Source organism: Cervus elaphus, chromosome 20 (genome assembly GCF_910594005.1).
Source record: "Cervus elaphus chromosome 20, mCerEla1.1, whole genome shotgun sequence".
Taxonomy (NCBI): Eukaryota; Metazoa; Chordata; class Mammalia; order Artiodactyla; family Cervidae; genus Cervus; species Cervus elaphus.
Genome location: NC_057834.1, coordinates 66,772,517 through 66,798,225, shown reverse-complemented (window position 1 = coordinate 66,798,225; position 25,709 = coordinate 66,772,517). Strand labels below are relative to the sequence as shown.

At 38.9% G+C, this 25,709-nt stretch overlaps 1 protein-coding gene across 1 annotated transcript in view; it reads left to right on the top strand.

Annotated features, from left to right (window-relative positions):
* The first annotated feature begins 7,982 nt into the window (after window positions 1–7,982).
* PALMD (palmdelphin) overlaps window positions 7,983–25,709 on the top strand; it is a 57,589-nt gene continuing 39,862 nt past the window's right edge. The window contains exon 1 of the mRNA XM_043877126.1: window positions 7,983–8,394. Within this exon, the coding sequence (XP_043733061.1) occupies window positions 8,350–8,394 (45 nt within the window). The 5' untranslated portion in view covers window positions 7,983–8,349. The remainder of the gene's footprint in view (window positions 8,395–25,709) is intronic.

The following is a 25,709-nucleotide window of genomic DNA, read 5'->3' as shown; positions in this document are numbered from 1 at the left end:
AGTGTTAGTCTCGCGGTTGAGTCTGACTCTTTGTGACCCCATGGGCTGTAGCCCACCCAGGCTTCTCTGTCCATGGAATTCTCCAGGCAAGAATATTAGGGGTAGTCATTCCCTTCTTCAGGGCATCTTCCCAACTCAGGGACTGAATCCAGTTCTCCTTCATTGCAGGCAGATTCTTTACCATCTGAGCCACCAGGGAAGCCCTAATATTTATAATATGTGTGTTTATATGTAAACAAACATATTTTAATATGTGTATAAATATGCATACCCTTTGAATACCACGTACCTTACATAATAAACTGGGGTCTTATAAGCCTGTATGTGAACAATTTGGGAAGTAAGTCATTCCATCATCTGCTAAGGAATCTATATCTGGGGAGAATATTCAGTTTGTCTATGGTAATCTAGAAAATCAAGGACTATTTACTGTACAATTTCCCTTTTACCTTCCTACCCTCCAACCTGACTCATTATCTTGATTAATTAATTCCTAATTGTCCAAATCTAAAAGATTCAAACATCTGGCTCAGCTTTCATTTTCGCTAGGATGACTTGGCTGAACTCTGCCCCTTCCTCTGTCCAGTATCTGACTTTGGTGACCTAGCACTTTTCACACAGTGTTTACTTGTCTTTTGTTTACCTCCTGTCTTCTCCACTGAAAAGAGTTCATTGTCTTATTCATCTCTGACTCTAGCAAATAGCATGAAGTTAGTTACATAGTCAGTAGATATTTAAACAATGTGTGATGTATGGATAGGAAAATGAACAAATGATCAGAACTCAGGGTACTTGGGCTTCCATGTAGCAGTGACACCCCTTTACAATTTCATATCCAGTTCCATAATTGATTCCTGTGACAGCCAAACTGATCTTTGAAACTTTTAGGGATTACAGGTACTTGAGATTTAAATATGAAAACCAGGAATTCCCGTGTCTGAATTCAACAGTCCAGCAGAATGATGGAATCAGTGACTCCTTTAATGAGGAAGATAGTTCCTCAATGATCAATTTCAATTTCTCCAGTTGTAATTATGATCCCCATACAGATATAAGGCTATTCATTTTGCTATACCAACAAAACCTGAGATTCAAACTTAAAGAGAAAGTAAGAAGATAATGCAGAAATCTGGGGGCCAGATGGTAGCTTCCCTAGTGGCTCAGACTGTAAAGAATCTGCCCACAATGCAGGAGACCAGGGTTCAGTGCTTGGGTCAAGAAGATCCCCTGGAGAAGAGAATGGCTACCCACTCCTTTGAAGGGCCCCGACTCAATATTTCTTTGTGCAAATCTAGAACAAAAACTTCCAACTACACAAATGTTAAAACTTGCAATCACTCTCTAAACTAAAATCACAAATTTGAGGAAAAAATACAAAATAATTTTTCAAAACAAAAAACAAACAGAGTTCAAACTTTTCAAGTTTAAAGAATAGCTAAGTACACACAGAGGCAAACTAGACAATTTCAGTATCCAGTTCAGTATGTGTAGTATCACATATTGTGGACACCATTCAAAATACTTACGACTTCAAGAACATTCTTGATCCAAATGTTTTAAATATTGTCTTGAATTGACTGACTGAAAATGAAAGCCTCAAGTGAAGGTATCACAGTGGAACAGCACTTTTGAAAACACCCAAACCCGAAAACAAAGCCAAGGGAAGGGCAGCTTCCTTACACTGCTAACAAAGGCAGGAAAATGAATAAGGTAAACGTCCTCACCAAAAGCTCTGACTCAAAACAATACACTTGGAGTTCAACTCAGATGGTCCTTCTATCCTCCCTATGGTGCACACTGTACACAGTTATGAAAGCCACTAGGTCTGGATGTTTGAGTTGTGAATTGAATTTATTTTGTTGAGACACCTATAGCCCTTGATCGTGATGGAACAGTAATTGTAGGCTCTTTAGACTCTTGCTTTTCTATGGTTTAAATCATTGCTAACGCTTTTTTACAATGCTGAGTATATTCATGTCCATTTGTAAACTGAGTCAAAGGAAACTAGAATATAAGATTCTAAACATGTTAAATATTAACTTTTCATTTTATGTGCACATGAGAAAAGAAATAAATTATGGAACACTGGAATTTTGTTTGATGGGTGCTTGGGGAATTATTTTGCTATGTATGTTTCATTTATTAATAGGTTTGTTTGTTTTTATCCTGTGGCTATTTTGGACAGGCTATTAGATAACTGAAGCTGAGTTCAGAAAATGGCTGTTTTCTTCATCTCCAAAAAGTCCAACAATTATTCTAAATCTTCTTTCTCACTAAATTAAGTTGTTGTTTTAATTCTAGGAAACTCAGCATGAAAGAACTTTAAGTTGTTCAAAGAGAAAACAGAATGCTTAACCACACACACTCTTCGAATATCCCCTAGTAGAATTTTGGTACTGATATACCTCTATACCTCTGAATACTTCACTTTCAGAAAAGTTGTAATCTTTAAACAAATTCCTAAGGAAAAATAGTTATAGACTGTGTACAGTCTTAAAAACTCAGTTCCACAAATTACCAAAATGATGGAGTTGGCTTGTCATGCATAATATGCTATTCTAGGCATGTATTAATATATGTAGTTAAACCTGGTGTTACAGTGTCTCATTATAAATGAGGGAAAATAGAGGTAGGATGATGTAATGGACTGGGTGGAATGTGGGTCTAGACAAGCCCAGATTTAAATCCTGGTCTCACTGCACACTGAACATGTGACTCCCTGATAGGTTACTGAATCTTTTCAAGTGTTGATCCCAAATACAGACAAAACCCTTCACTATGTGGGAGTTGCACCTCTTGTGAAAGAAGACAGTAAGTAATCCAATCAACCAACAAGCCGAAAGAGTGCATTATATAGTATTGTAAAATTGATAAGGGCTATGGCAAAAAAAATCCTAGAGAAGGAAATGGCAATCCATTCCAGTATTCTTGCCCAGAGAATCCCATGGACAAAGGGGCCTGGAGGGCAACAGTCCATGGGGTTGCAAAGAGTTAAACACGACTGAGCAACAAATACGTGGCAAAAAATAGAGCAAGGTGAGGGGGATTGCTAGAATCAAACAGAGAGAGGTTTGTGGTTTTCTATAGTGTGGTCAGGGGAGACCTCATTGAGAAGGTGATATCTTGGCAAAGACCTAAAAGAGGGTGAGAGAATGAACCATATGGGTATTTCGAGTAAGTGAGTTCCTAAGACTCTAGGGCAGAAAGGGAGAGTCTAAGCTGTAGATACAAATAAATGCATGTATGCCTGCTCAGCCCCTTTAGTCATATCTGACTCTTGGTGACCCTATGGACTATAGCCCACCAGGCTCCTCTAGGAGTCCATGGGATTCTGTAGGCCGGAACACTGGAGTGGATGGCCATGCCCTCCTCCAGGGGATTTTTCCAACCCAGGGATCGAACTTGCATCTCCTGTGTCTCCTGCATTGGCAAGCAGATTCTTTACCCACTGAGCCACCTGGGAAGCCCCATAAATAAATGCAGTCTTGGCATTTAAATGGCATTAGAATGAGATAAAATGAGATCCCTAGGGAGTGAGTAGAGAAGAATAGAAAAGGAAGGAGCACTGACAACAGAACCCTGGTGTCCAGGCTGGGGAAAAGAGAAGGAATCAGCAAAGAAGGCTAAGAAGGAGAGACTAGTGAGGTAGGAGTAAAATCAAGAGAGCATGTATCCTGGAGGCCAAGTGAAGAAAGACAGAAAGAGGAATCAGCTCTGCCCAATGCCGTGAATAGTTCAGGTAAGATGAACACCTAGCCTTTAGATGGTCTTAAAGCCTATTGTATTTCCCTCACTCAGCCTCTAAATCATAAAGCTCCAATTACCTAACCAAAAAAATGGGCATATTGTCAACTCAACTATATAGAAAATCCTAGCATGACTGTAAAGCAGTATCCAGAATCTCTTGGAATTTATGTAATCACCCCATTTATTAATACATGTGTGTGTGCTAAGTCACTTTTGTGGTGTCTGACTCTTTGTGGTCCCATGGACTGTAGCCCACTAGGCTCCTCTGAACATGGGATTCTCCAGGCAAGAATACTGGAGTAGGTTGCCATGCCCTCCTCCAGGAGATCTTCCTGACCCAGGGATCAAATGACATCTCTTACATCTGCATTGGCAGGCAGGTTCTTTACCACTATCACCACTTGGGAAGCCCTTATTAATGCATATCTGTTTCTTACTTGTGTATAGCAATTAAATCCCACCCCATACTAGAGACAGAAAGGATGTGAAAAGACTCACATGGCCCGGAGATGTGGGAGAGTAAAAGTCAACAGCAATAAGAATAGAAATGGACTGGTCCATAGGGTAACAAAGAGTCAGGCACAACTGAGCGACTGAACTGAACTGAACTGAACTGAACTGAACTGATCACATAATAAATCTGAGTGCCAAGATGCTTTTAATGATTCTATCAGAGATAAAGAATTTTCAAAGAGCAGTTTGGAGGTCAGTCCAGTTCAGTTGCTCAGCCGTGTCTGACTCTTTGCAACCCCATGGACTGCAGCACACCAGGCTTCCCTGTCCATCACCAAGTCCCGGAGTTTACTCAAACTCACTACCATCAAGTCGGTGATGCCACCCAACCATCTCATCCTCTGTCATCCCCTTCTCCTCCTGCCTTCAATCTTTCCCAGCATCAGGGTCTTTTCCAATGAGTCAGTTCTTCACATCAGGTGGGCAAAGTATTGGAGTTTCAGCTTCAGCATCAGTCCTTCCTTCAGGACTGATTTTCCATAGGATGGACTGGTTGGATCTCCTTGCAGTCCAAGGGACTCTCAAGAGTCTTCTCCAACACAGTTCAAAAGCATCAATTCTTCGGTGCTCAGCTTTCTTTATAGTCCAACTCTCACATCCATACATGCCCACTGGAAAAACCAGAGCTTTGACTAGACAGACCTTTGTTGGCAAAGTAATATCTCTGCTTTTTAATATGCTGTCTAGGTTGGTCTTAGCTTTTCTTCCAAGGAGAAAGTGTCTTTTAATTTCATGTCTGCAGTCACCATCTGCAGTGGTTTTGGAGCCCCCCAAAATAAAGTCTCTCACTCTTTCCATTGTTTCCCATCTATTTGCCATGAAGTGATGGGACCGGATGCCATGATCTTAGCTTTCTGAATGCTGAGTTTTATCTCAACTTTTTCGCTCTCCTCTTTCACTTTCATCAAAAGCCTCTTTACTTCTTCTTCGCTTTCTTCCATAAGGATGGTGTCATCTGCATATCTGAGGTTATTGATATTTCTCCCTGCAATTTTGATTCCAGCTTGTCCTTCATCCAGCCCCATATTTCTCATGATGTGCTCTGCATATAAGTTAAATAAGCAGGGTGACAATATACAGCCTTGATGTACTCCTTTTCCTATTTGGAACCAGTCTGTTGTTCCATGTCCAGTTCTAACTGTCTCTTCTTGATATGCATACAGATTTCTCAGGAGACAGGTCAGGTGTTCTGGTATTGCCATCTCTAAGAATTTTCCATAGTTTGTTGTGATCCACACAGTCAACGGCTTTGGTGCCAGCCATTAGAGATCTTTATTCTCCTTCTTTGCTCTATTTGCTTTCCACAGCATTTATCACAGTGGCTGTCATGAGAATGTGCCTCTCAGACATCCATCTATTGGAAAATAATTGACCACGGGGTCCCAGCTGTTGTATTCTGAAATCCATCCCTGTATTTGCTCTAAGACCATGCCTCTTAAGAATTACACCCAGCCGTTGATTGAATCTGGCAAGAATGCTAAAGTAGGCTTATTCCTGGGAGACACAAGGCTTCTTGGTGGCTGACGCTGTCTCCAACGCTCTCTGATAGACTTGCCAATCTTCCTTGAACTGCACAATAGATCGGGCTGTTTCCTCCACTCTTAGCTTCACTCTGGTCAGATGTGCACCATGTTCTGACCGCCCTCCCAGACCTCCCCGTCTCCGGCCTTTGCTGCCTACCTCCCCCATTCTCTCTCACACTGTCATTCTCCTAATAAAATCAAACATATTTAGTCCACCTTGGCATTTGGACTCAGACCAACATAATCATCTTCTCACGTCCTACATTTTGCTTGTTTATTATATTTTATGTTTTACTGCCCACTAGAATGTAAGTTCCAGCAGAGCAGGAATTTTGTTAATCCATGTATGTCAAACATCTAGTAGAATGCCTGGTACATTGTAGGTGCTCAACAAATATGTGCAGAATAAATGGACAGCAAAGGCTTACAATTAGCAAGTTAGCAAATTCATATTATCAACGAAATAACTGAATAAACACATGACAATCCCAATCAGTTATCACAACTTTGCTCCCTCCTCAGTTCCCTGATCCTCTTGTTTAATCTAGTCCTTCCCTTACACTAGAAAACACTTGGGTTTTCCCATTACAGAAATGAGATTTGAGAGGTAAATTGTTTTTAGGAAAAGATCCAGGTTAATAATTGGATGACTGCCATCTGTTCTGGGCAGCCAATATGCAATTTTGACTGAGATATTTATCACTATCATTCTCTTGTCTTTAATTTCAGCCAGGATCTGCAAATAAGCAAAATTGAAATTTTTGAAGGCTAAATATTCATCCAATAGCAATCAAACTTGGTCCACACCTGATCAATTCTCCCATTCTCTAGTCTCCCTAAATGTCTCTTGAGGATGGATGACTAAGGACAAACTATTCTCAAGTACGACTCCAGATTCTGGAAATAGGATTCTATGGTGGGATGGCTTTAAATGACAATATGGGGAAGTCTTTTCTCACTGGAGCCACCGAGTTTACTTAAGGAGATCCCCACAGGGTTCCAACTAAGGGGTTTAAGCCCAGCTCTAATTGTTCTGGGAGCTAGATGGAGGAGGAAGCTGGGGGCCCCACTCTTTCTCACAAAGGTGGATGTAATCTTTAGCCTATTTCTTGGGCAGACCTGAAGAATCACTGTTAGAAAATCCAGGTTCCAGTCCTGGCTTTGCTGTTTATTACCTGTATGGAAAATGACCTCTCTGATCCTCAGCTCCCTCATTTTTAAAATAGGGCTAATATCTTTCAGCCTCTTGTAAGATAAATCTGATGTAAAGCATTTGCCTATAGAGGGTACTCAACAAATATTAGCCATTATTAATTCTGATATTGATAATGCAAAGGAAAGTAAACCATTTGTTCAATGTTTGGGTTGTCCTTTTAACTTCTTTAGCTGAATGTTGATATGAAAGTGCTTGACAGCATCTACACATATAACAATGAGGTAGATGGTAATTAGGATTTATTGCATCAAAATTTAATTAAAGAAAGGGCAGGGGAAAGAAAACAGACAAAGTCAATCATAAAGCTTCCAAAACTCTGCTTTGAGCTAAGAGTCTCACTGGGTTTGATTTCTTTTTTCCAAAGGGCCAGGGAATCCTCACATGGTGTCAGACTACATGAGTTACAGAATGTCTCATCAGACTTTCAAAGTCTCCACACTCCTTTCTCCTGTTTAACTGGTGAGGTCAAAATGGCCACCTTCCTGAGTGTCATTGATGAACAAGGTGCAAGAAAGAAATGCATGCCAAAGAAGTCCAAGACAGAAATAACAGAGAGTGGTACTTGACATTTAAACCACACTGAACACGGCTGATGGGCCAAGCTCTTAACAGTGTCACATCACTGTCTTTAATTTCTCCATGACCTAAAGATTCCAAACTTTGAAACAAACTGCTGGAGTAGGAAGAGAAGGAAGAGGTGAGGACAGCCTGATGTAAATTTACCACTAGATTAAATTCTAAAGTTGCCCCAGAATTTTGTATTATTATCTGAAAGCAATCAAAGAAAGAAAAGCAAGCAAGTGACTTGGCCCAGTCAAGGTAAGGCTCTGTCTTTGCAACTCTGGTAGAGAGAGAGTAGGGGTCAACAACTTTGTACAAATACACACAGACCCACACATGCAGAGATCTGGTTGTGTGTGGCTAGAGCAGAGGCTGATGAAACCCAGAGGGTGGGCTCCTGGTGCTACTCCTAGAGAAGAATGAATCGGGTAAGGAACAGTTAATAAGAAAATGTGCCTCGCTCACTGTGCACATTGCAACAAAGAGCTGGCAGCTCCTGAAGGAAAAGGGCTTGTGCCGCTGCCGTTCAAACTTGTCAGTCAGCCTGTGCCAGCAGCCTCAGCGTCTGCCTCCCCGGCACACCCTCATTACATGTGTCTGTCTGGGCTGATCTGTACATCTGCTCGGAGACGCTCCTGCCGAGTCGGGGATTTCTGCTTCTCTCCACCGGTGCAGGAGTGGGTCTCTCCCGGCTTCTCTTCTGTCACCTCCACCCCTCTCCCCAAGGAGGCTCCTGCTTTATGGTAGCTTTGGACTTCCCTCACTGGCTGCCTGTCCCCGACTTCTAGAATGGAAGAAGCTGAGCTGGTGAAGGAGAGACTCCAGGCCATCACAGTAAGTCTGCCTAGTTGTAACTCACGGAGGTGCTTGCTTACAGGGACGACAGACACGCTGCTTGCTGCCCCTGCTGCCGAGGCCCGTTAGTGAAAAAACAGAACTGTCACCTTTCACGGGCAAGTCTCTGCCGCTCTCTTAACCCTGGTGACCCTCTGTAACTCTTGGGCTTCCGAATCTAAGTAGAGAGCAAATGTTCTTGATTTTCACAAAAACTGTACCTATGTTTTAAATAGAGGTCAGAAGCTTTTAAGGCAGTTTGGTTACACTATCATGTACCTGAAAAGCATAGATTTTCCTTACATTTATATCTGACAAACACTAGATCAAGGAACTGATCTTCAACTTGGAAAGTTTTTAAAACAATTAACTCACCAAAAAGTGAAAATCTTTTAAAAGGAGGAGAAAAAAGAAATTAAGAAAACTACTTGAAGCTTTTTATTTGTAGTTGTGATAGTGTGTTCCGCAAAGCCTTACAGAATTAAAATGACTATCGTTGTACTTTAGCTAAGGATTAAAACAAGAGAAAAGTAGGTAAAAGCATGTATCAGATTAATTCTAAGATATCAGTTTCCAGCAGAGTCACAAACTGAATAAGATCCTGATAAAGGAATGTAATGCATGCAATGCAATGGATTGGGAAAATATTTTGTTAATACCAGGAAGGAGAATAGTGCATTTTTTATGTTTGTTCTGGGAAAGAGTCAAAGTATGAAATGAATTACTTTCCCTAAGTGATCCAGCTTTTTTTCAATTTTACAAAGCCCTCTATTTGGCAGTCACCTGGAAATCTCTGGCACAATCATTTATCATTGGCTACAACTTATCATATAATTTTTTTAAAGGAAAAACACTTTAGAAATCAACATTCCATTTTTTCAGCATTTTCTGACACTGAAATTAGCTGTCAAGAGTACTGTTTAAAAACTGATGCATAATATCACAGATGTGGGTTTATTAATTTAAATGTATTTGGACGTTACTATCTATAAAAATTACTCTTTACTCTCTTGTGAAAAGAAAACTGATGCAAAATCAGAGTGAATAGAAAGATACTATTCTTTGCTCTTCAAATTCTGATAGCATAAATTATTATTATTATTAAGCCCAATTTAGAATTTTTATTAAAAAGATACAAAGTTTCAGTTCCACCCAGAAAGCATTCAGTAACTTTAAATATTTTCTCAACCAATGGTTTAGGAACCAAAAGTCCACAGATAAAGTTGGCACTTTTCCATAAGGCAGTGCTCTCAAAATGTCCAACTCCTAATTAGTACATTTTCCTTTCTTCAGAAAACCTTGGTTTGGATTATTGTTTGTTTTGCTTTGTTCCTTTTGTTGTGAAACTCAGCCACTGTTTCAGCTGTCTTGCTTTAAGGGACAGGAACTGGGCCCTGCTCTGCTGTTTTTGGCGTGGGCCTTTTGCATTACAGCTGTTGTCTAAAGGTTACTTTATCAGGCTGTGTGAGTTGTGTGGGCACAAGCTCTGCTTTCCCTGACCCTTCTATCCCCTAATTAACTAAATTAAATCGTATATCCGATGAAATCCACACGTAGCTCCTTCTTCCACCTTTTCCTTTTTGAATCGCAGCCTACCCTTACTTCAGTCCTTATTACGCCTGCTGCACTTTACAACTCATACTGAAGCGGCACATGTTCTAAGGGTAAGATCGCACTTTGAAAACGGAATTTCCACCTGCAAATAAAACTAGGACAAAAGTCATAATGCTTTAAATGCCTTATAAGCAGACCAGAGAGTAAACAGGTTCCTGAATATACTGGTGTGTACTTTTATGATGATTAAAAAATAATAAAATAACAACTAGTTTTTGGATTATTTCATTAGCTTAACCATATCCCTTTTGAAAGAATAAGCATGTCTATAAAGTAAAATTACAAAATAATTATATTTTGGAAGTAAAACACTTGTATAAAATTGTAGAGAAAAAATTGAGAAAAGTTTATGGGGACAAATTTCCCCTAGTCTATACCTCACTGAACCAAGTCCAGTCACAGAGGTCACCACTGAAGATGAAAAAATGGAGCACTGGTGTGTCCATGGAAACAACACATCCACTCATCTCCCTCCCGGACGCCCTGGGAAATGCCAGCTCGCTCCACCCTTGCCTTACCCAGGAAGCCACCTCAGCTATTCCCCTTCCCCCTAGGGAAATGAAAACACAGTGTCCAGAGAGTTTTCAGGGATTGTCTCGCTTTTGGAAGCACTTAAAATCTTCAGACTCTCAGACCTAGACTAAAACTCAGAGACAATAATCTCATTTTAACTGTTTTCATTCTATTTCCCTATACTGAAATAATTTTTATATACTTCAAGAACAAAATCAAAAGACAGTTGCCCAGTATAACCAAACAGCGATTCAGAGACTTCACTTTATTGGAAAACAAAACTTTCAACATTCTAAGATCTATTTGAGTTTCATACTAAAATTTATTCCTCTAATTCATAGCTGAGAAATGAAATAAACTTCACTGCAATATTTATTTGACGTGATTTTGAGGGTCCAAAAAGTCATTATTTCTACTGCAAGAAATTTAAAGATAAATGTATATGCCTGAAACTTGATAGAATCAAGTGCCAGTCTTCTTGTTCCTCTTTTGAAAAACAACAGATTAAACACAGCAAGTAGATGGAATGTGACATTAGGCTCTCAAATTGAAAACTAAATTACTGTGATGGTGCCTTTATTTCTCATACCAGTAAGTTAAATTTTATATTATTCATGAGGCTTCTCAAAGACTTAAAGGGAATAAAAGAAAAAAATTATGAAAGTACACAGAAATGATTATTTAAATAGGGTACTTCATTTGGTTGGAGAAGGAAAGGGCAACCCAGTCCAGTATTTTTTCTGGAAAATTTCATGGACAGAGGAGCCTGGAGGGCTGAAGTCCGTGGGGTCACAAAGAATCGGACACAGCTGAGAACTGAACATGCACTTCATTTGGGTATACCAAGTATGGATTCTATTTTGTATACTTACTCTCATGTTTCTCCTTCATTACCTTATCCAGGTACAGGCATACCTCGGAGACACTGCAGATTTGGTTCTAGATCACTTTGATAAAGCAAATATCACAATAAAGTGAGTCACATGAATTTTTCAGTTCCCAGTGCAGACAAAATTTATGTTTCAACTGTATAACATAATACAATATTATTATGTCTAAAAAATAACACATATGAGTGCTAAGTTTCTTCAGTCGTTTCCGACTCTCTTCTACCCTATGAACTCCAGGCTCCTCTGTCCACAGAATTCTCCAGGCAAGAATACTGGAGTGGATTGCCATCCCCTCCTCTAGGGGATCTTCCTGACCCAGGGACTGAATCCACATCTCAAGCTTCCTGCATTGGGAGGTGGGTTCTTTACCACTAGTGCCAGCTGGGAAATCCACAATTTAAAAAATACTTTACTGCTAAAAAATGCTAACCATCATCTGAGTCTTCTGAAAGTTGTAATCTTTTTGCAGTAGTAGCATCAAAGATCACTGATTACAAAGACAAACAGTGTATGTTTTCACTTGTATGTGAAACCTAAAAAAATAAAGCAAATGAACAATTATAATAAAGCAGAAGCAGATTCACAGAAACAGAGAAAAAACTAGTGGTTACCAGAATAGGGAAAGGGGCAGGATAGGGGCAAAGTAGGTAAAGGGGATTAAAGGTACAAACTATTAGTTATAAAATAAATGTTATAAGGACATAATGTACAGCACCAGGAATATAGTCAATATTTTATATACCTTTGTATGGAGCAAAATCTATAAAAATATTGAATAGCTAGGTTGTACACCTGAAACTAATATAATATTGTACGGTAACTATGTTGTTGTTTAGTCATTAATCCGTATGCAACTCTTTTGTGACCCATTGACCTAGCCCACCAGGCTTCTCTGTTCATGGGATTTCCCAGGCAAGAACACTGGAGTGGGTTGCCATTTCCTTCTCTAGTATATCTTCCCAGAACAGGGACTGAAAATGTGTCTCCTGTGTCTCATGTATTATCAGGCAGAATTCTTTACCACTTTCTTGAGCCACCAGGGCAGCCCTCAAGTCACTATACCTCAATTTAAAAAAAAAAAAAAAGACTGCTCACAAAGGGAAAAAAACAAGAAGAAAGATCACTGATTATACATCACCATAACAAATATAATAATGAAAAAGTTTGAAATATGGCAAGAATTACCAAAATGTAAAAGTGATCAAATGCTGTTTTAAAAAAATGGTGCCAATAGACTTACTCTGTGCAGAGTTGTCACAAACTTTCAAACTATTTTAAAAAAGCAGTATCTATGGAAATAAACACTATGTATCTAGTGAAATAAAAGTGAAGCACAATAAAATGAGGTACAGTTGTGCCAACTCATAACTTACTAAATTAATAAGTTAATTAATCTCTTAGTATCTCTTAGCCAAAGAGTTTAAGTTTTCAATTATAAGTGGAAAACAGAATACTTCAAACTAAGTAAATACTACATTGATTAAAAAGTCTCTTGAGGCTTAAGTTACTACACAGTATTTTAACAAATAGCTGATTTTTATACAAAAGGAGAACTGTTAAAGTAGGCTAGCAAATAGAAATGCACTTTAAATATTATCAGAACTGAGGCTACCAATGTCTCCAGTGTTCTCTGAAAGAATGACATGAAGGACTGAGTTATCTCTACAAGGTTCCTCTCTGGAAGTAAACATGGTACACATCGAAGAATGATGAAATGGCCCAAGTGAATTTCCCACAAAAACAGAAATATCTTCTGATAATCAGTAATATCCTATATTGGGGACTTCCTTGGTGGCTCAGACGGTAAAGTGTCTGCCTACAATGCGGGAGACCCGGGTTCAATCCCTGGGTGGGGAAGATCTCCTGGAGAAGGAAATGGCAACCCACTCCAGCATTCTTGCCTGGAAAATCCCAGGCACAGTGGAACCTGGTAGGCTGCAGTCCATGGGGTCGCGAAGAGTCAGACACGACTGAGCAACTTCACTGTTCATATCCTCCTTCCCAAGCAACAGATTTTCTTATTTCCATTCCCATGGTGGCATTAGGAAAATATTGTTACTAAATAATGGGATACTCAGGCTGGAAAATTCCTAGATCTGAAACTGCAGGAGATCATAGAAGTGCACAAAAATAGTAGTACTTTGGGGCCAGGATGGGAGGTACAGTTAGTGAGCTCAAAAAAACCCTGAGAACTATAATCAATATATAGAGAACAAACCCAGTCGAGGAGAAAATGGGTAAGAATAAAGCTGACATTTTTACTTTCATTCAGGTTTAACTTTTAGCTGTTAGAAATGCACATTATCCACTCATTCTCTCATTCCTTTTTTCAATTAAAGGTTATTGAGCACTTACTAAGTGCCAAACCTCATTCATTTTTTGCATCAACAATATATGTACTCAGTCTCTTAGCCATGTCTGACTCTTTGCAATCCCATGAACTGGAGCCCACCAGACTCCACTATCTGTGGGATTATCTCAGAATGAATATTTCCTCTTCCAGAGGATCTTTCCAACCCATGTATCAAACCCACATCTCTTGTGGCTCTTGCACTGGCAGGCAGGACTCATTACCACTGAGCCACCTGGGAAACCCTCAACGACATACAATATTTATTTAGGTCTCATGCTTTTAAATGAAAAGAAGTAAAATAAGAGGAATTAGGAGTGTCAGAGGGGCTTCCCTGATAGCTAAATTGGTAAAGAATCCACCTGCAGTGCAGGAGACCCCAGTTCGATTCCTGGGTCAGGAAAATCTTCTGGAGAAGGGATAGGCTCCCACTCCAGTATTCTTGGGCTGCCCTTGTGGCTCAGCTGGTAAAGAATCCACCTGCAATGCAGGAGACCTGGGTTCAATCCCTGGATTGGGAAGATCCCCTGTAGGAGGGAAAGGCTACCCACTCCAGTATTCTGGCCTGGAGAATTCCATGGACTGTATAGTCCATGGGGTTGCAAAGAGTTGGACACGAATGAGCGACTTGCACTTTCACTTTCAGGAGTGTAAGAAGTGAGATGGGATGGGTTGCAATTTGCTGTAAAATGGTCAGGAAGGGCCTCAAGGAGAGGGTGACATTTGAACATGGTTGGAGGTGAGGTGAGCTTGTCAAAAGTTAGACAACGGCAGTAATCACAAGAACAAGCACCTGCCTAGGACTGACTCCATTTGGTAATAAGCCATATAAAGTCCTGACACTGGAATTTGAGAAACAGAGCCAGATTTGCCAGCCAAAGCTGCTCATGACGCAAAATAATCAAGAGCTCTACATTTCCCCAGATCCACTCCCTATTTTGTTCCACTCCCAAGGAATTTTTTCTAGACTTGTAAACATAGGAATGTAGGAGGCAGAAAGTTCTTTGTATAAAACAGAAATCTACTCAGTACAAAGACCGCTATTAAAACAGTACCATAAATACACATAGATCCTAGTTACTTCTCTTTTTAATTAATTAATTCTGGTTTTGGCTGTGCTGGGTCTTCGGTGCTACCTTCAAACTTCCTCTAGTTGCAGCACGTGGGCCTAGTGTTGAGGCTCTTGACTGTAGAGCTTAGGCTCAGTAGATGTGGCACATGGGCTTAGGTACTCTTTGGCATGTGGGGTCCTTCCAGATCAGGGATCAGAGCTGTCCCCTGCATTGGCAGGCAGATCCTTAACTACTGGACCACCAGGAAAGTCCCTTTAGTTACTTCTTTAGCACATGCTTCCTCTCACTGGACACCCCACCTCATCTCATTCACCTTTTTCCCAATATCTGGTATTTTCTAACAGTTGATATGACAGTTAATGACCTCAAAGCAGGATCTGCTACATAATTTGTGAGGCCCAATACACCATGAACATGTGGGGACCCTTGTTCAAAAAGTATTCAGAATTTCAAAGTGGTAACAGCAGAAGTTTGAAAGCATTCAAATAAAGCTCTGGGCCCCGCTGAGAGTGGTGCTGCCATGTATGACTTCCCAGGTCACGTGTCTAAGAAGCCCAGTCCAGCCATGGACATCTCTTTCCTATGTATTCCTTCTAAACAAATGAGAGCATAAAAACAAGTGCAAACCAGCCTGAATCACAACAGAAGGTAGACCTTAACGTGTATTTGGATCATTGTGTTGTTTAGAATTCTAACGACACCTCAAAGTAATAATGACTAAAAGGAAGCACAGTGAACCACTGTTTCACTGCACCTGTGGTTAAGACAGTTATGGAAAGAACTCCCAATTTGTCATGACCATCCCAAGACATTCACATAAAGTTGGTACATGGAGATGTAGGAATCTCCTAAGCAAAGATGTCCTGTGCTAGTATATTCAAACAATTAAGCCTCTGCACAATTTTCCACAGTGCTATGCTAAGATTACATGTTTCTTCCAGAGAGGGAAAGGTTTCTTAAAACAAAAGTGCTATGCCACATTTCTTTGCCAAACATAATAGCCCACCCACAAAGGAGCCCATGTGATGAGGTACAATAATTTTGATGCCTTGTTAAGGAAACTACTTTTTGATAATCAGGGATGGTTTTTTTTTCCAGTGTGCTATGGAGTGATAATGCTACTCTGCCAAGCCCTCTACTGACAAGGATCCCCACGAACTTCCTCAACACTACTAGATGGTGAAAAGGAAAAGCTGCTTCTTTAGAAAACTGTGATTAAAACAAGCCAGAGACTAAGTGACTAAATCTACCAAGAGTCTAAACAATACAGTGTAGTTCAGGCTAGAATCAAAGCAGAGTTTCCACTTCCTAAACTACAGACTGAAACTAGCTAGCTTCTCTAGAAATAGGATAAGAATATTTTAATTTATTAATTTATTCAATTTATTTAAATGGCAGTGGTGTCATTCTGGGAAACTCAAGAAGTTTCCTCACCAGGAGCCCTGTGATATGTCAACTTTCCTAAAACACCATAGGAATAATTTGAGTGAGATCCATACTTACAGTTTTTATGTAAAACCCCAGTGACTGAGTGATCACTCAAACCATTTGAGACATAGAGCCAAGTAATTTTCTGTCTTAAGCATGAAGTTTTCAATGTGTAAGTGTATCAATAACTGGCATGGAGTGATACAATATGTTAAAAGGAGACATAACAAGTACTCAAAATCAATCTATGCTACCAAATCTAGATACAAAGACATCTCAAGCACAAGAATTCTGCAGTTAGAAAGAATAATAACACCAAATTCCCAGTCCATCTCTCCTCTACCCCACCCCTCTTGGCAACCACAAGTCTGTTTTCTCTATCTGTGAGCCTATTTCTGTTTTGTAGATGGGTTAACTTGTGTCATATTTTAGATTCTACAAATAAGTGGTACCATATGGTATTTGTCTTTCTCTTTCTGACTTGCTTCACTTAGTATGATAATCTCTAGGTATATCCATGTTGCTGCAAGTGGCATTATTTCATTCTTTTTTACTGCTAAGTATCTGTATATACCACATTTGTTTATCCATTCATCTGTCAAGGACATTTAGGTTGCTCCCGTGTCCTGGCTATTGTGAATAGTGCTGCTCAGAACATGTGCTCCTCTGGTGGTTCAGTGGTAAATAATCCACCTGCCAATGCAGGAGACGCTGGTTCAATTCCTGGGTCAGGAAGATCCCCTGGAGAAGGAATGGCAACCCACTCCAGTATTCTTGCCTGGGAAATCTCATGGACAGAGGTGCCTGGCAGGCTACAGTCCATGGATCACAAAAGAGAGCCAGAATGACAGTGACTAAACAACAATGAACATGGGGTGCATGTATCTTTTTATTTTTTTATCTTTTTGATTATATAGTTTTGGGAGTTTGGGGTTAGTAGATAAAAACTAATACATATAGAGTTGATAAGCAACAAGGTCTTACTCTAGAGCACAGAGTACTGTATCCAATATCCTAAGATAAACCATGATAGAAAAGAATATTTTAAAAATGTGTACATGCATGTAAAACTGAATCTCTTTGCCGTACAGCAGAAAATAACACAACTTTGCAAATCAACTATACTTCAATTTTTTAATGGAAAAAAATTAATAGCAATTAAATTGAAAACTCAATATTCAAATATACAACGAATATACAAAAATCAAAAGCTTTCTGAAAAACAACAGTCAGAAATTGTAATGTAAAAAAGTGAGACATGACCAAGCACGCATGATGTAATGTGAAAGTAATTCATTCCTGATAGCTACACTTTAAAAAAAAAAAAACAGTTAAAGCCTAAAAATAATTTTATTTAAGAAATGGGAAGAATTTATATGAAGAAATCTTTATGTTTATGTTTTATACCCACTAAGGAACTGTGCAGGATATATATAATTTAATTTTACTAAGTGACATATATGTCTAGAGAGACACACCGCTTCTTGAGGTAAAGTCTGAAGACAAAAAATGTTGTCACATATTTTCAAATTTATTTTAAGTTTAATGCAATTCCAATCAAAATCTCTAAGGAGGCATTCTTATTCACTTCTGGTGGCACCATGAAATTGTTGAAACAGGATAATTCGGCAATCAGTAAAAGAAAACTCAGAAACTGTTTTACTATTTGACCAAGAATTTTATTAACAAAGAAACATACAAATACTAAAGAAAAATAAGAGATGCGTATAAATTGTATTCTTAAGACATTCATAAGATAGCAAAATCATTTCTTAGAGTATTTAATAAAAAGTGGAATCCAATTCAATGTCCAAAAGTAGGGATTAGCTGAATAAATACAGTGCACATATACAAGTTTGTAGATATACTTGCATATATATATATATATATATATATATATATATATATATATATAATGGAATAATAAGTATCCATTAAAAATAATTTAGAAGACTAATGATGTGGTATATCATCATTTCATGGTATATCAAGAGAAATAAAATTACTAAATGTGTAACAATTCCAGCTTTATATGAGCTATAACATATTATGCAGATGTAAATCATATATAACAGTATCAATCTCTGATTATCTCTGGATAATGATAATTACTATTAGGAGTAACTTTTAAAATTCTACCAGGGTATGTGAGTTTTTGTTTGCTTCTTTGGCTGTTTGTTTGGTTGGCTGGTTTGTTGGTTGGTAATTTTGGTTTGGTAGAGAGTGATGAAGCATAAGGAACCAGCTGAGTTTTCCATTTAGTTTCTATCTGAACTTAACAAAATGATTGCAAAATTCAATGGGAAAAATAAGTACTGCTACTAATCAAGACATTTTAGAGAAAAGCAACAAAGGAAAACTTGCCCAATAAAATGTTAATTTATCTCATTGGTGGTACATAGTATTAGTACCAAAATCTATAACTAAAGACACACACAGATAAATTGAAGCCAGACCCTAGTTTACAATTTTTAAATGTAAATGATAAAATTAGTAAATAAAAAAGTAAACCAGTAAGAAAGAATTATTTGATTAAGTTTCAAATTTAGTTAGAATTTGCGGGGGAAATAGTTAGACCCTCAACATTTACCATAAGTCAAAATTAATTCAACTGGATTTAAGAGTGTTTAAAAAAGTCTTTAGAAAACTAGAAGAAAATATAGATGAATAATTACTGTATCTCAAAAAGTAAAAGATATTACAAATATAAAAGCAAAAAAAAGGGGGGGAGCTTCCCAGGTGTCACTAGTGGTAAAGCACCCACCTGCCAGTGAAGGAGACATAGGGAGGGTCCACCCCTGGGTTGGGAAGATCGCCAGGAGCGGGGCATGGCAGCCCACTCCAGTATTCTTGCCTGGAGAATCCCCGTGGACAGAGGAGCCTGGCAAGCTATGGTGCATAGGGTCACAGAGAGTCAGACAAGACTGAAATGACTTAGCACAACACAGCACATAGGAAAAACAACTTTCAGTACTTCTAGAAACAACATAAATTAAAAAAAAAAAATTAAAGGAAACTAGGAGACTTCATTTACAACTAAGTATGGCAAACAATGGGGGCTTCCCAGGTGGTGCCAGGGGTAAAGAATCTGCCTGCCATTGCAGGAGAGGCAAGAGATGGCAAACAAAGGCTGCTATTCCTAATTCAAAGAACCCGTGTGTGTGTGTGTGGGTGGGTGTGTGTGGGTGGGTGGGTGTGTGTGTTCAGTCGCTTCAGACTCTTTGTGACGCTATGGACTGTAGCCTGACAGGCTCTTCTGTCCATAGGATTCACCAGGCAAGAATACTGGGTTGGGTTGCCTTATCCTTCTCCCAAAGAACTCTTTCAAACTGTTGATTTAAAAATTAATAGGCTTTACAAAAAAAAAAAAAAAAAAGGACTTCCCTAGTAGCTCAGCTGGTAAAGAATCCACTTCCAATGCAGGAGACCCCAGTTTGATTCCTGGGTCAGGAAGATCCACTGGAGAAGTATTCTTGGGCTTCCCTGGTGGCTTAGTTCATAAAGAATCCGCCTGTAATGTGGGACACCTAGGTTCAATCCCTGGGTTGGGAAGATCTCCTGGAGAAGGGAATGGCTATCCACTCCAGTACTCTGGCCTGGAGAATTCCATGGACTATCCATGGGGTTGCAAAGAATCCGACACGATTGAGTGACTTTCACTTTACCAAAATATAGGTGGACATCACAGCTTCCCTGGTGGGACGAATCAGCCTGCAATGAGAGAAATGTAGGTTCGATCCCTGGGTCAAGATGATCTCCTGGAGAAGAAAATGGCAACCTACTCCAGTATTCTTTCCTGGGATAGCCCACAGACAGAGGAACCTGGTGGGCTACAGTCCCTGGGGTTGCAAAAGAGTCAGACATGACTTAGCAACTAAGCCATCACCATCAGGTAGTCATCACAAAAATTTTTTACATAACTAATACAAATAGCCAAGAAAATTATACACATTAATATATAATATTTGACCACAGAAATCTTATAAATCTCATTAAGAGATCAAAATTAGACTATTTTTGCTCTATTTATATTGCTTAAGGATCTTTCACATATAATATTCCTACTTAATAAGAGTGAGGTAATATACACTGCTTTGCATAAATACAAGTTAAAATAACTTTACACTGAAGCTTTTTAGCAATCTGGAAACATCCATACCCCTTGACTAGGTAACTACATTCTAGGCACCTATCCTGAGGAAATAACTAGACGAAAGTGGTCGAAATTTTATAAACAAGGAATTTCATCATACAGCTACTTATAACAGCAAAAGATTAAAAACAATCTAATGGGCGGAAAAAGGGAAACTGATTAAGCAAGTTATGCTCTTCTGAATAAAATTGAGTTATTTTAATAAAATTCAATTACATGAGAAATGCTCATGACACAGTATTAAGTGCAAAACGTAAAACACAAAACTGCATATGGGCCTCCTTGTGTGGTTTCTGCATGTGTTTTTATAAACATAGTTAATTGTTTTAAGCATTTTGAAAAAATATTGGAATAAAATGTACCAAAACATAACTAGTAGTTATTTCTAAAATAGTGGGATTATGGGAGATTTTTATGTTTTTCTTTAAAGTTGTCTAGATTTTTCAAACATTCAAACATGCAATTAGCATATCCTATAGGTTTCATAGTTCACCTTTATTAATAATAAAATTAATCATTAATTTGGGTTCCTCGTTCCTAACAGACAACATGTTTGAAATCTTGCCTTGGTCATCTTTTATTTCATTGCTTCCCAAACCTGGCTGTTCATTAAAGTCGTCTGAAGCAGTTTTTAGCAACAAGTCATCCAGTGCACCCCCACTTCACCCTTGAAATCTCTGGCTCAAAGAATTAGCTCAATATGTTTATGTTTACTTGCTTATTGGGCTTGGTTTTATTTTTCTATCTCTATAGTTAAAAAAAAATGTTAAGATAATCATTTTCAAATAAGTATTCCTCTCTGTTCACATTTACACAATTTTAGCAAAGAAAAAAATAAGAAATTTTGTCAAAAGTCATGCTGAAACCAAGATATACTGAATTCTCATGATCTAGATACCTATGCTCCTCAGTTGCTTTACCTGCATAACAGGAACAAACAGGGTCTTAACTTCCTGGCAACTTGGGGGAAATTAAGTAATTGATACATGTAAGTTCTTTAAGTATTCCCAACACATAAAGCACTCAATCAGTTCAGTTCAGTTCAGTCACTCAGTCGTGGCTGACTCTTCGCAACCCCGTGAAGCGCAGCACACCAGGCCTCCCTGTCCATCACCAACTCCCGGAGTTCACCCAAACCCATGTCCATTGAGTTGGTGATGCCATCCAGCCATCTCATCCTCTGTCGTCCCCTTCTCCTCCTGCCCTCAATCTTTCCCAGCATCAGAGTCTTTACAAATGAGTCAGCTCTTCACATCAGGTGGGCAAATTATTGGAGTTTCAGCTTCAGCATCAGTCCTTCCAATGAATATTGAGGACTAGATTTCCTTTAGGATGGACTGGTTGGATCTCCTTGCAGTCCAAGGGACTCTCAAGAGTCTTCTCCAACACCACAGTTCAATTCATCAATTCTTCGGTGCTCATCTTTCTTTATAGTTCAACTCTCACATCCAAACATGACTCCCGGAAAAACCATAGCCTTGACTAGATGGACCTTTGTTGACAAAGTAATGTCTCTGCTTTTTAATATACTGTCTAGGTTGGTCATACTTTCCTTCCAAGGGGTAAGCGTCTTTTAATTTCATAGCTGCAATCATCATCTGCAGTGATTTCGGAGCCCAAAAAAATAAAGTCAGCTACTGTTTCCACTGTTTACCCATCTATCTGCCATGAAGTGATGGGACCAGATGCCATGATCTTAGTTTTCTGAATGTTGAGCTTTAAGCCAACTTTTTCACTCTCCTCTTTCACTTTCATCAAGAGGTTCTTTAGTTCTTCACTTTCTGTCACCCTGCTTATTTAACTTATATGCAGAGTACATCATGAGAAACGCTGAGCTGGAGGAAGCACAAGCTGGAATCAAGATTGCCAGGAGAAATATCAATAACATCAGATATGCAGATGACACTACCTTTACAGCAGAAAGTGAAGAACTAAAGAGCCTCTTGAAAGTGAAAGAGGAGAGTGAAAAAGTTGGCTTAAAGCTCAGTAAACGTTAGCTAATCATCATTATCTGCAGATTGTAAAAATTTAAACAAAAGAAATTCTTTTAAATTTTTTTTAAAATATCAAATATTTTCTCTTAGATGTTCCTTGTCTAAATACAAGACTGTTTAATAATTCATTCTACAACTTTGAAAAAGGATTAATCAATACATTTCAGATCAGTTCAGTTCAGTCACTCAGTCGTGTCCGACTCTTTGCGACCCCATGAATCGCAGCACGCCAGGCCTCCCTGTCCATCACAAACTCCTGGAGTTTACTCAGACTCATGCCCATCAAGTCGGTGATGCCATCCAGCCATCTCATCCTCTGTCGTCCCCTTCTCCTCCTGCCCCCAATCCCTCCCAGCATCAGGGTCTTTTCCAATGAGTCAACTCTTCGCATGAGGTGGCCAAAGTATTGGAGTTTCAGCTTCAGCATCAGTCCTTCCAATCAACACCCAGGACTTATCTCCTTCAGGATGGACTGGTTGGATCTCCTTGCAGTCCAACGGATTCTCAAGAGTCTTCTCCAACACCACAGTTCAAAAGCATCAATTTTTCAGCGCTCAGCTTTCTTCACAGTCCAACTCTCACATCCATACATGACCACTGGAAAACCATAGCCTTGACCAGATGGACCTTTGTTGGCAAAGTAATGTCTCTGCTTTTTAATATGCTTTCTAGGTTGGTCATAACTTTTCTTCCAAGGGGTAACCGTCTTTTAATTTCATGGCTGCAGTCACCATCTGCAGTGATTTTGGAGCCCAAAAAAATAGTCTGACACTGTTTCCACTGTCTCCCCATCTATTTCCCATGAGGTGATGGGACCAGATGCCATGATCTTAGTTTTCTGAATGTTGAGCTTTAAGCCAACTTTTTCACTCTCCTCTTTCACTTTCATCAAGAGGCTTTTTAGTTCCTCTTCACTTTCTGCCATAAGGGTGGTGTCATTTGCATATCTAAGGTTATTGATATTTCTCCCTGCAATCTTGATTCCAGCTTGTGCTTCTTCCAGCCCAGCATTTCTCGTGATGTACTCTGCATATAAGTTAAATAAGCAGGGTGACAATATACAGCCTTGATGTACTCCTTTTCCTATTTGGAACCAGTCTGTTGTTCCATGTCCAGTTCTAACTGTTGCTTCCTGACCTGCATACAGGTTTCTCAAGAGGCAGGTCAGGTGGTCTGGCATTCCCATCTCCTTCAGAATTTTCCACAGTTTATTGTGATCCACACAGTCCAAGGCTTTGGTATAGTCAATAAAGCAGAAATAGATGTTTTTCTTCTTTAAATATTCCTTATTCACCTTTATCTCTGTTCAAAAAACTGAGTCATATATACCTATGACTAACTCATGTTGATGTATGGCAGAGGCCAACATAATACTGTGATGCAATTTTCCTTCAATTAAAAATAAATAAGTTTGGGGGAAAAATAGATCATATACCATCTTCAGCCTTCTGATGTCTCTTCATTTCACCTAAGATTCCAAGACTATTTGACATTTTCCTGTTGTGTCTATAAATGTTTCTGCTCCTTGAATTGAAACCCATGAGAGTCTGAGCAGCTGTGTCTTCAGTGTTTTATTTCCTCTTGGGATTTGAGTTTCCTTTAAGCATATTTATTCTACCATTTCCAGGCTCAAGATTACTCTCCTTAGTCAAAAAAAAAAAAATTGTAGTAAAATAGGACTGAAGTAGTTCTAGTTTATCTCTGTCTTGCTAATATTACACTGTGTATCTAAGCAGTGGTCTTTATGCTCTCAACATAACATTTTATATAGATTTATTTTTACACACATGCTTTTTGTACCCTTAGTGTTTCCCACATGCTTCACATCTTCTCATCACCCTGCATCTGTACCTTATTTACACTGTTACAAATGGGTAACCACCTGTTCATCTGTATTCTTGGTTTCATGAACTTTGGGGAAGCTCCCAGTAAACTAAAAGTATTTAGTTTGGTTTTGTTTAGTTTTCTTTTTACTTGAGATCATTTGTAATTGTGCATCAGTATTTCCACTTGTAAATTGCCTGTGCTTCATGAGCTATGGTCCCTCCTGAAATGTTTGACTCTTTTTCAACAAATTTTTAAAACAACTTTTCAAGAATTTTTTTTCAAGGATTAAAAAAATCTACTTTCACTGAAGTGTATTAAACCTGTAACTCTGCTCAGTATTCTTTTCTGTGAATATTAGGTTAGCACATCCCTTTCCTTCAAAGTTACTATTATCTGCACTTCACCAGTAAGTTCTGCATTGTTGGTAGTATTTAAATCCAAACAGTTAGCTTCTATTATTGTTCTTTTGAGACCTTAAAAATGAAAATATCAGCAAAGACAGTCATGAAGTTATAAGATACTGCTACCAGAATGAATCTGAAACCATTTGCCTAACTGAATTGGCCCAATTCACCAAGTTCTATTATCAATAATATCTAATTGGTCCCATATAAACTTCCACATGGATTCCATTCCTCCAATATCCCTAAATGTGATGCTTCATAAGGTTCTGTCTTTAGCTGTCCCTTACTTTTCATAAATACATCTCTTGTCATGCTTTGACCTTGTCTCCTGGCCTCAGTTATCCCTTCCAAAACTCTGGCATATTTATCTCTATTTCTCACTTCTGATCTCTCTTCATCTAATGTTTCAACTACTTGCCAGATTACTCCACCTAGTTGCCCCAAAGACACCTCAAACTTGCTGTGAATCATCATCTTTCCTCCCAGGCTCTCTTTTCCTGAAGTTCCTATTTCAATTAATGACTCTGCTCTCCTCTCAGTTACCTGGGCATCAAAGACTTGTACTCCCCTTTGACCTCTTTCTCTCCTGCATCCCTACATTATCAGTTGCCAAGTCCTGCTAATTTTAACTCCTTGATATCTCTGACATCCATACCTCCTGTTACTTCTTGTTCCAGCTCTCTTGATTTTATGTGTGAGTTGTAAACGATGATCCCCTTCAAGTTGCCCTCCTTCAATACTCAATCAGGCTATTTTAAACTTCTTAAAATGTGGTTTAAACTCTATTATTCCTCTCCCTCTGAAAACCTTTCATTACTCTCTATCTCAACATGTAGATTAATTCTAAACTTCGTGCCCTGCCTTTCAGTATTTTCTATTGAGGATTTATCCTCATTTCATTTTCTTATTTTATTTCCCACTACCCTCTGTTCAGCAATTTAGATTCCAGACTTTTTATTCCGAATAATGTCCCAATTTTCTACATCAGGCCTTTGCTCACAATGAACTTGAATGCCTTCTCTCCCCACCCTCCAGCACCCTAGCAACTACCCAAAGTATTATTTCATTT